The sequence below is a fragment of the Mytilus trossulus genome, chromosome 4 (assembly GCF_036588685.1).
Source record: "Mytilus trossulus isolate FHL-02 chromosome 4, PNRI_Mtr1.1.1.hap1, whole genome shotgun sequence".
In the NCBI taxonomy this organism is placed as follows: Eukaryota; Metazoa; Mollusca; class Bivalvia; order Mytilida; family Mytilidae; genus Mytilus; species Mytilus trossulus.
Genome location: NC_086376.1, coordinates 88,986,206 through 88,998,870, shown reverse-complemented (window position 1 = coordinate 88,998,870; position 12,665 = coordinate 88,986,206). Strand labels below are relative to the sequence as shown.

The 12,665-nt window shown below is 31.9% G+C and overlaps 1 protein-coding gene across 1 annotated transcript in view; it reads right to left on the bottom strand.

Annotated features, from left to right (window-relative positions):
• Positions 1 to 12,665, bottom strand: part of LOC134716247 (potassium/sodium hyperpolarization-activated cyclic nucleotide-gated channel 1-like) — a 101,597-nt gene that overhangs the window by 43,553 nt on the left and 45,379 nt on the right. Inside the window, exon 2 of the mRNA XM_063579122.1 lies at positions 1,939 to 2,768. Within this exon, the coding sequence (XP_063435192.1) occupies positions 1,939 to 2,744 (806 nt within the window). The 5' untranslated portion in view covers positions 2,745 to 2,768. The remainder of the gene's footprint in view (positions 1 to 1,938; positions 2,769 to 12,665) is intronic.

The following is a 12,665-nucleotide window of genomic DNA, read 5'->3' as shown; positions in this document are numbered from 1 at the left end:
ATAGTCATGTTCCAGTCCCAGTTTTACATTTTGTTTTCTTGGTGTGACGCTATAAAACTGTTCAAGGTTATGGAGGGTCAATAATTCAGGCCGTTAGTTTTCTCATTAGTTATTTCTACTTTGAAAGATCTAATATATTTAAATAACATATAACTTATGTTAGAAATAATGTCAAAAAGTAAGATATAAAGAAAAATCAATATTTAGTGTATACACCAGACACCACTGTATTCAAAGGTCTTGTTTATGTCGAAATTCCAAGCAAATATAAGGAATATCGACTAAATTGACAATGTAACAGATCTTTTGACCTTTCAGATCCAAACACTTGAATAATACATAGAAAGTTTTCTTTGGGATCACGAAATACAGTATTGATATTTTATAAAACAAAATTGGCAAAATCAACATCCAATATCAATTGCATATGAATATCTCGCATGAAACATTGTAAATAAGATTTGTAAGAATACATAGACCAGCAGTTATTTTCAATGTTTACTTCATTAACCATCTGGATGCTCCCAAATCTTTATCGATAACAATATATGTAGTTTTTATACTCATGCTGTACATCTGACTTAGCACTTTGTATATACAAGATAACTTTAAAGCTCGCACCAAAGATGAATATCGAACCTGTAAAGCAGAACGACTTAGATCTATTACACAATGTTGACTAGTGTACCCCTATTTTTGACGTTTTTACATATAATTTCTGTTTGTATTGTTCACACATGGTTGTCAACAAATACAATATAATTGTTTACGTATGTCATACAAGTGGGAGGTGTAGCTAGCTATAAAACGTTTAATCCGTCATTTTTTTTGTAAAGTCAGGAATGTGACAGTTGTTGCCCATTCGTTGGACGCGTTTGAGTTTTTTTATTTTGCCATTTGATTAAGAACTTTCCGTTTTTAGTTTTACTCGAAGTTCAATATTTTTGTGATTTTACTTATTTCTTGCTTCACTATTACATCAATTTTTACGAAAATGCCGCCTTTACTCGAAAAATTAATAGATATCTCTTGGAATCTTTATTTACAAATGCTCCTATGGGAACCGAGTCATATGCTTGCTTGATTTTGAATGCATTTAAACATTTAATCAAAAATGTGACATTGATGCATGCATAAACAAAAACCTGATATTGGTGGAAAGATTGTATCTACCTAACCAGAAAATCTTGCTGTATGGGACAGTTGGGAAATGACGTAATACAATAGATTTGTAATATATTTATCTAATTTTGAGAAAAGATTTAAATAAGGTAGTTCTAAATGCTTCTCTTATTTTTTACCGAACGCTAGTTAACGACTGAATGCATGGATGCAGATATCGACTAGAAAACAAGTATATGATAGGGTTTAGAAATAAGATAGTACCATCAGCAATTGGCTCAGTTTTATGAAACATTTGAAATGCTGTCAGTTCCAGACACAATAAGTTAACATTTACATTTTTCTTTGACAGTAATTGATATCATTTTAAAGTTTTAAGTACGCTAAAAAAAACGGTTATCAGATATGCATACTTGAGAAAGCATGAAAATTTGTAGGAAAAAACCCACGTAGCAAGTACTTGCAAATAGTACCAGCTCATACAAATAGTGCCAACACATACAAATAGTGCCAGCACTTTTATACCCCCTGTGAGTAACAAAAATGTAAAAAGTATTGCTGTGAGACTGATGCTCATGTGTTTGCCTTTGAATTATTGCGACGCTGTAAAGGTGTAGAAAAGTGTATTCGGAATAAGCATTGACCATGTAGTTGCCCTTGTAAATTTCATAACCACTATCATTTGCTTAAACCAAGGAAAGAAACCATTAAACGTGTTGAAAGGGGCACAATAACAGAAATGTTTACAAAATACATAAATAGGAAATTATATAGTATATACTTTGACTACAAACATTCTATGACACATTTACTTACCTAAAGTTACTACAGGGATGTATAACCCAATTCCCAACTCGTTTATGTCGCAATTTTTCTTTCATCAAAGCATTCTTATTTCCAAATAATTTCATTGCAAGTTTATTATCCGAAGGTTGAAAAAAAGACACAATTTGTTCCTTTAGGAATGAGGTTGGACTAGATTTTTGCTCATAATTCATATTTTCCTGAGAATTTGTAAAAAGCTCTTCCTTTGGTGTCCCATACAAAGAAGTTTGATCACCAATATATTTCACTTTATTCGTGTCATTTTTATAATCTGTATTTAAATAATCACTGTATACCGAATCATCGTCAGAATCTATTGTGATCGTGATTGACGGGTTTCCTTGTTTATTTTTATTGCAGTTTGGTAAACACGGCATGTTTGAATCTGATTTATCTGTATGTCTTTCAATGCTCATACGTTTAAGTTTTAAACTTGGCACACGTCTGGACGGTTTTGGAGGTGTAGAGTTTCCGATTGGTTGAGAGTTCTTTCTACTTACATTACCATTGGCTGATTTTCCAAACTTTACGGAATCTGATCGCGTTATCTTTGGAGACAAGCTCGACACAAATTTCGCATGTTTCTTTTGTCTGCTTTCTTTTTCTACTTTATTTCCCTCGACCTCATCACTTTCTGCACAACTATTCCCATTTGATTTGTTTTTGTCCTCTACTTTTTTATATGGTGTTGCAGGATTGCTCGATTCCTCATCAGAAGAATATGACAGGGGTCGTTCTCGATCATGATCACTTACGTCCAGCAAGGGCTGTGCCGGTGAATTTCGGTAGCCCTCCATGATCGACGCCCGCACAGGTGGAACCTAAAATAAACATAACAAGTATGTAATCCATTGTATATTCTGTTGTTTTAATGATTTAGTAGTCAAAAGTCCCAGAGTGTTTTAAAGCGTATTCGTTTGTTTGCTTGCGTCAAAACAAACTTCAATATCTTTGGAAGATAATCAATAATTTTGTAATGACTGCACTGCTAATTAATTTAAGATTAGATTAATAAGCCTGATTACTTTAAAGAATTGATATTAATCAACTCTACAGTTTCTTTGGGGTCTTAAGCGGCACAGAACAAGAAATGGAAATTGCCAGTTTAATCATGTCTGCACGTACTGTTCATTTTTTTATATGTATATAATATATATATACAAGAAGCTTAAAGGAATTTAGATTGAGGATTACTATAAAGCTGCGGATAACAAATGGAGAGACCTTGTAGCTTTACGACCCTTCTAATTAATCCTTACTCATCTCCAAAGAAGATGATTTAAACAAATTACTGTACTGTATGTTTTAAAGAAAAGTACATCTATACAATTAATTTTAATTGCATTGAATTCATTTAAAAATATCAAATATGATGAATAAATTAATCTATAATACTAAAATTACGAGGTCCAATTTGTCAGCCGTCATCACGTAAAATCGAGGAATCAAAGAATTCGACTTTATATATAACTAATATAGTACAAAGGTGTAGATTAAAAATTACACCACTCCAGGCCCTTTTGTTTTCCACGTAATTAATATTGCCAATAATTAAGAAGTTCCGGATCGAGTCCGATACCGATACCAATAGTATATTCACCTATTACCGATTACCTTATTTGTACGTTCCGCATCTGACAGGCGCACCACCAAACGGTGTATTCAGGATTAATATGCTATATACACGGGTCGTATCCACAGGGTTGAAACTACTAAATTGTCAAATTTTAATCAGTTTAGACTTTCTAAGATAACAGTACGAATACTAAAATCTGGACTAAAAATAAGGCGTATAGGTACAGTTTTCAATTTGTTAGCCGACATGACGTAAAACAGCGAATCAAAGAATTCAACTTTATTTAGAACTAATATATGACAATGCTGTGATTAAAAAATACTCCATTCCAGGACCTTTTGTTTTTCAAATAATTAATATACCAATAATTGATAAGTTCCAGTTCGACGGGTTCAAACAGAAAGATTTGAAAGCAGAGAAAATTGTGTATCGTTTAATCGGCATAACTTTATCAGATAAAAATACTAATACTAAAATAAGGCTTGCGCATAGTTATATACTTTAATTCAGTGACGGACCCGCGATACCACGGGTGTGTTCTAGTAGTACTAACAATTGCTTTACAAAATGAATTATAATATTTAATCTTCTAGATAGGTAAGAAGACATTGAAATAATCATCAAATAAGACATGTTATAAGATAGTAGCATCTTTCTCGGAGTACCATGAGTAAAGCTGAACTCTAGTATTGAATTTCACTTCCCATATTTATAATACAAACTAGAACACACCCGTGATATCGCGGGTCTGTGACTGAATTAAAGAATATAACTATGCGTAAGCCTAATTTTAGTATTGGTATTGTCATCTGATAAAGTCATGCCGATTATAAGATGCACAGTTTTCTCTGCTTTCAACATCTTTCTGTTTGAACCCGTCGACCTGGAACTTATCAGTTATTGGTATTACTAATTTTATTTGGAAAACAAAAGGATGCACAGTTTTCTCTGCTTTCAGCATCTTTCTGTTTGAACCCGTCGACCTGGAACTTATCAGTTATTGGTATTACTAATTTTATTTGGAAAACTTAAGGGCCTGGAAAGGAGTATTTTTTAATCAACAGCATCGTCCTTTATGAGTTATAAATAAAGTTGAATTCTTTGATTCGCTGTTTTACGTCATTCCGGCTAACAAATTGAAAACTGTACATGCTGTACCTATACGCCTTATTTTAAGTCAGATTTTTATTATTCGTATTGTCATCTTAGAAAGTCATACTGATTAAAATGCTACAATCGGGAACAATGTGACAATGATTGAATTTAGTAGTGTCAACCCTGTCATAACGACCCGTGTATATATATAGCAAAATACTAAATACAGCGTTTGGTGGTGCGCCTGTCACATGCGGAACGTACAGATAACGGTAATAGGTAACAGGTGAATATACTATTGGTATCGGTATCGGATTCGACCCGGAACTTCTTAATTATTGGCAATATTAATTATGTGGAAAACAAAAGGGTCTGGAGTGGTGTAATTTTTAATCAACAGCATTGTACTATATTAGTTATATATAAAGTTGAATTCTTTGATTCATCGTTTTTACGTGATGACGGCTGGCAAATTGGACCTCGTAATTTTAGTATTATAGATAAGACTATTTCCAGGAGAAACAGTTTCATTTTGTTCTGTGATATAAATGTTGAATGACAATATGACTTCTTGTACAAAGTATTAGAAATAAGCCTAGTATACGCCAAACAGACTAGTTGTAAACACCTCTTATTTACATCATCGCATATATTTGAAACATGTATCGGAGAATCCTACGATATAGGCTGTCTTTCTGTGTATAGTAATTTCTTTAGCCAATAGTCATCTGATAAATGTCTGTTGTTATTTATGTATAATTGTCATTTTGTTTATTTTCTTTTGTTACATCTTCTTACATCGGACTCGGACTTTTCTCGAACTGAATTTAATGTGCGTATTGTTATTCGTTTCATTTTCTACATTGGCTGGAGGTGTAGGGTGAGGGTTCAGATCTCATAAACATGTTCAACCCCGACGCAATTTTGCGCCTGTCCCAAGTCGAGAGCCTCTGGCCTTCATTTGCCTTGTATGATTTTAATTTTAGTTTTTTAAGGGGACAGCTGAAGGACACCAACGGGTGCAGGAGTTTCTCGCTACACTGGAGACCCATTGGTGGCCTTCGGTTGTTGTCTGCTCTATGGTCGGGTTGTTGTCTCTTTGACACATTCCTCATTTCCTTTTTCAATTTTAGATGAAGACCATAAATGCAAGAGATTACAAGTGTTCTTTCCTTGTTCCACTCATACTGTGTTAACTCTCTGATTATCATTATAGATACCAGGATTAAAATTGTGTACGCCACAAGCGTTTCTTCTAAAAAAAAAAGACTCATCAAAGAAGCTCGAATTAAAATAACAAAACAGACCAAATAAAGTACTAGGAAGTTGAAGAGCATTGAGGATTCAAAATTTCAAAAGGTTTTGACAAATACTTATACAGCCAAGGTAATCTATTCCTGGAGTAGAACATCCTAAGTTTTTCATAAAATTCATTTTTTTATTTACAGTTTATTTATTATAATCATTTCCATATCAATGATATACCTCATCATAACATAGAAGTTCTGAGATTTTTTTTAGCTGGGTAGGTTTTAATGCACAGGTTCATTTGTTGAAATATTATAGTTCTTAACATAATTATTCACAAATTCAATCGTTGCTCCGTCGTATATTTTTGTTATCATTTGCAAGCTCAAACAAACACAATAAGGTATGATAAGGTAAATACTGATTGAAAATCCAGGCTTTTCCAATACTGCAAGTCAATTTATAAAGTTATAAATAAATGAAACAATCAACGGCTTTAGTCGTTATTACACGTCTAACAATGTTAAGGAACGTTGATCGATAAAACAGACTCTGAACGTCTGAAGGAGCTGTTATGTCACACATACATATGCCCGAGTGTCGTCTAAAAAATTACTTTAATGTGCTTTGGAACATTTTGACATCTGATATACGTTAAGTTCTATCTTTTTCCTATTATGACTGTAATCAGACAATCAGTGTATGAGAATAATGCAGATTCATTTCGTCTGGAACAACAATTACCACTAAAGAAAATAACTTGCAAGCCCTCAGTTTCTTTATATCTTAATGAAATACTGTATTCTATAGGATTCATACCAATTTATATTATAGCTACCATACTTTGTATCGTAACTTGCAATGTATGCATGTAATATTTAAAGCAGGATTAGAGAAAGGGGAGACAATTTTCAACTTCCTTTCCTCTAACAATTTATATTTAAATAGTTTGAACGCTTACAACTGTAATAAACGTGTATAGTCAATAATTACCACAAAAATACATGTAATATTATCACGAAAAGAAACATTGAAAAACAAAAATACGTGAATGTGTCCTTGGCAATTTCTGCCCCACGTATACTTTCATAATTTGATTGCTCATCGAATCGCAAAATTTCGATCTAAATTACAAAATTCAAATAAATGGCACAATCAAAAGCTCAAACACATCAATCCACTGCCATTAAAATTATATGTGGAAAGTTCTTTTATAAAGCTTTATATAGCAGCTGTATGACTGAAAATACTTAGATATCCAGAACATATACCATGCATATAGGACTATTAGGTACGCTCTGAAAATGAACTATGAAAGAATCAGAATATATCTTAATTAGTTTCTATTATCATATATAGAACATTTGTTTACATTTATCTATCAATATGCAGCATTATTTCTAATAAAAAAAAAATACTTTCAATAAATGCAATTTTCAGAGTAGATATTAAGAGAAACGTATTCATTTATGTATCCAATAACGTTCTGATGAATATCTTTCTACCTTGACCTACTTACTCATCGAAGCATATTATAAGCACAGAGAAATCACAGACTTCATTTTAATTAAATAGATAGAATTACAACATGGAAGAAATCAATCTAATACTGCCTATCTAAAGAGCTATAAAGAAGCCTTGCTTTTTAACAATTTTTTAAGTGTTTACATATTTAGATGTGTGGTCATTGGCCTTAAATCGTGTGTCCATCAGGTTTGACAGTGATAAAAGCCTCGCGAATCTTATTGTCCTTTGTTATGTTAACTCTTAACTGTCGTATCTAATTCATACACTAGACTATTATCAATATACCATAATAATAAACAAGACTGTTAGACAGAAAATCAATGCTGTAATGGTCAATCGAGTACAGGTCAACAATATAAAAGACAATTATTTATTTTAGCGAAGATGTCCTTATGTCAAAGGCAATTAATATACCTTATCTGTCTGATGCTCACAGAGAGACTGCTATCTGATATTTACTGATTAAAGTTGGCATGTCATTCGGCTTTGTAAAATCGAATATACTATCTGTGATTACTCATAAACAATGTAAAACATGCAAATTTTCATTCAAATGTGTCATGCCTTACAAGACTTGCAAATTGAATGTATTTCCTAAACATATTTGAAGGCAATTGTTTAAAAAAAGGACCATATATGTTTAAATGTATATGCAGTGGTTCTTGTTGACCAACTCTATATAAAGATATAGAAATGTTGTCCATGAAAGGTGATTACCAGGATTCGTCTTTGTTTAACACCCCTTGGTAAAATAGAGAATGGAAATGGGGATTGTGTCAAAGAGACAAGACCAAAGAGTAAAAAAACAATTCCAGGCCCCATGTGTTTTCAACACAATAAAAAACATCGCACACCCGTAGTCGGAATTCAGCTAAATATAATTTAATACTCGTTTTTAATATACAATGGAGTGGATTAATCCGATACAAATTCTGAAACGATATGAGACACAACACACGTTAGTGGTTGTTGTTGGTTGTTGTTTGTAGCATTTCTTTTTCGTTTATTGTTTTGTCATAAATCAAGCCGTTTGTTTATTTTTGTTTAAGACTGGATATTTGATCAGCTGACCATACAGTATGTTGTATATTTGTTTCATTGGCTATCATACCGCATCTCCTCGTTTTAAACAACAGCTGACCATACAGTATGATGTATATTTGTTTCATTGGCAATCATACCGCATCTCCTCGTTTTAAACAATATGCACAAACGCAGATTCCTTAGAGACGAACTTTCCATAGGAGATAATATACTTCAAAACACGAATCAATATGTCATGTCATTCTAATCTAGTATTAAATTAGTTTTCTTTCTATTTTGTGTTCAATTTTACAAAAGCAGGCCGATGTTTCTTTAACATGCAGTTAAAGGAAAGAAAAGACAGGAAAGAGTAGGAAAATAGTTAGGTCCTTATATAAGAAATTATTATGGTAATATATTATCGTTCTTATATATAGAGAATTTCAGTAAGTGCATTGAAGATATCGATAATGTGCTTTGTGTTTTAAATTTATATCATCCGGCGAAAAAATTCCAATATCCGTATAAAAGGTTAAAATATTTTAGGTATTGTTCGCATATTTTCAATTTTGGTCCAAAATGTTAAATCAATATTTCCCCTTTTTTTGTTCTAAATTGAGTAAACTGTTCTTAGAAAACATTAAATAATTTTAGATTGATTTAAAACGAAATAAATCGTTCATGTTTATCAATCAAAACATATTTTTTTCAATTCTTTACGGGGTTTTACCGCCAATAAATGTTCCGTCAATAAAACATAAAATATATTTAATTAAACCGAAGACGGTATCGATTTACGGCATCATAACGGTTGTTATTCAGGTATTCCAACTGAGAAAATTGAAATAAATATATTTTCTTTTTCTTTGATAAAGCACAAATGAAGTCTGCACATGCATTAAATGCCTTTAAGCGCAGTTAAGTCACTATAGAAAATAACATGTTCGCGTGCTCATTCTCGATAGTTTATATTCCTTTCGAAGTACAAGTCTGTGGGATAACCATTATTTGTAACTAATTATTTGTGTAAACAGTACAAGCTTACTTATTTGGTATTATACTGAATATAAATGTACGATCAAATTAAAACCTACTTTAGAGGGTATGAGTGCCAATGAGACAACTCTCCATCCAAGTCATTTGTAAAAAGCTAAATGTGACGTTTAAAAAGTAAAAGGATTTTTTAAAACTGATAACGGTTAGTAAAGGCGTATATATTCTAAGATACTCTTAAACATTTTTAATAAAAAATATTTAAACAAGATTATTCTGCGTCGTATATACATGTGCAATATGTCTATTTCATTCAATTAATCTAGAACAGCCCACTGCTATAATATTGTCAGGGTAAAATCTCCTGAGTAGACTCTACACGACAAACCAATTATATTTTCAATTCAAGCACATTTATGCATGTTTACAATGAAAATTCCTCACATTGAAATTCGAAGAGACTTTCTTATTTTATATACAACTTCCACCTGATTTAAATAGTTATACTCTTGCTTCGTAATATTTTTGTTTTACTTTGTCAATCTCAAACCGTATAACCGCCCTAATTTCTTCAATAAGGAGTAAAAATAATCAAGTCCGAATGCTTGCATCACCGACTAGACTTGTCACCGACCTAAATAATCAATTACACGGACGAGACATGGATTAAAGCTCAAAATGATCTAAATTCCACATTTTGCACTGCCATCACATTTCATATATATTCTCATTTCTGTCTATAAAATAAATGACTCTGAACATCAATGTGAGTGTTCAATAGATGATTATAAATAATGGAGGCATTATTGTACAAACAAGCGACAAAGTTCAGGAAGACCAATGTCTTATGACAGTGAGTTTCTAATTACTGTCCTCTAACAAGAAACAATATCTGAATTATTACATTAAATAGCACGTTAAACAAAACGTTGGAATATTTTAGAGATAACTATGAAAATACACTACATAAGTGTCAAAAGTGACATAATTGCTGGAGCATTTCACCTACTTTTGACTCTGAGGTAACTGCTCTTCACTAGAAATTAACCACACGAGACTATGCTAGAACTGCATTTTTGCAGCACCACATGTATAAGTTAATTCTCTTTTCACATGCATTCATACAAACGATATCTTGACCACGTGTGTTTTCCTCACTATTGTGGTGGTAATTTAACTTTATATTTTTCGTAAAACTAAAAATAATATTCTAATATAAGAAAGCAAAGTAGATATGCAAATAAACTCATCATATATACCAGGATTGAAATTTAACATATTTTCAAGACGCGCGTTTCGTCTACAAAAGACTCATCAATGACGCTCAAATCGACAGTTAAAAAGACAAAATAAAGTAAAAATTTGAATAGCTTTGAGGGTCAATCTTTCTTAACGTTTTGTCAAATACTGCTAAGTTGGTAGTAACGCATACGCTGAAGTGAAGAGCACAGAGTAAGATTTGTCGTAATGACAATCTATATACAACAAAATATTCTAAATTCCTATGAGTACATCTATACATTGTAGCTAAAGAGAACAAGAACAGTCATATACATGTAACCAATTGTTAATACGGTTTTGTTTTGCTAGCGTTATCTCAAGTTTCGCATATGTTTGTAAATTGTATACTGTACTAAGGAATAATTATGAAGTTACAAAGATCCTTAACTCTAACAAAATCTGAGAGATTTGATATACACAAAAACGTACAAGTACATGTACATGTACTGTTTCTGTAAAGTCCTAGTAAATTGTATGTTTAATATTCATTTAATCGGCCATGTAGTTATTTACAGTATAGAGTTTGCTTATTTATTTCATATTTTCATGGTATTGTATTTAGTATTTCCATGTATCAAATGTATATAAATTTTCACGAAGGGTTTCACGTGTTTCTAACATCTTTCTATCATACTTTGTTTAAAAACGTCTTGCGATGTTTTTGATAAATTAAAACTATGCGTAATAACTACGATAACTACTGTGCTGTTAATAGTTTTAGAGATAAGAAATATAAAAACAGCAATCTAAAAGAAGAGGGTGATATTAAAGATTCGAATTATTACCTCCTTGAGCGGAAAAGTAAGCTAGATCAATGCCTTAACTACTTCTGTTATAGCTGATACAAATGTTAAAATTTGAATGTTTGAAGGATTTTACCAACATATTTCCAGGCGCATGGTAAAACCTGGTTTAACAACAACTTTAATATGCTAATGTTGAAGCATTTTATTAAAATTAAGACAATTGTATATATATATATAGATTGATGTTTAAACTATTATAGGTAGTACTAGTATAATAATTTGTGTTTCGACGGCTTTTGTTTGACTATGAGAGCATGGTGCTATTCATTTATTCAAAATAGTGGTGAATTTCTGACTATACAGGTGTGAGGCTCAGCTAACAGTAAAAACTAAATTTATTCCAAAATTTTCGTCGGAAAAATAATATGACAGTTTTTTTTCTTTCAATCGGGTGTTATAGTTGAGGTTGGGCTTATGCGTTTCCTCCTTTTGAATTTACCTTGGTGTTCGGTATTATTTTATTATTTCATTTGTTTCTTTTGTGTTCGTTCTCTGTTTCGTCATTGCTACCTTCCGCCTTTAGCTTTATTAGTCGTTACAAGTGTTAATGAGCAGAACTGTGAATATAATTATCCATAAATTATTCTCCATGGACTAAAACAGATAAGGATCTTATCAGGAATGGCGAGCGTGTGTTGATAATGTTTGAATAATTAATATAACATCTGAGATTTATAAACTGATTACGAATTAAAGGATCCATAAACAGTTCCAGTGTGTATTTGGTAACTAGTTGAACAATCTTGTTACCACCGCCAGATTACGTGAATAAATACAATTTTGTAAATTAGTAACAGACAAAGATAGCTTATCTATGTCAATACACAGACAATTTGTGAAATTAAATGAATTATGTGCCTTTAAAAGATGTCCCCAAAGACCTTATATACATATCAGTACTTCTATAATAATAAGCAATACCAGATGTCATTAGGTTTTGTACTCTTTTACAGTAGTCAGAACTTCGGTATTGACATGAATATCAATATGTGGTCATAATATATAAATTTCCTCATACAAAACTTTGATTTTTTCTAAAAACTAAGGATTCTCTTAACCAGGGATAGATTGCATTAGCCGTATTTGGCACAACTTTTTGGAATTTTCAGTCCTCAATGCTCTTCAACTTTGTACTTGTTTGGCTTCATAACTAGTTTGATCTAAGCGTC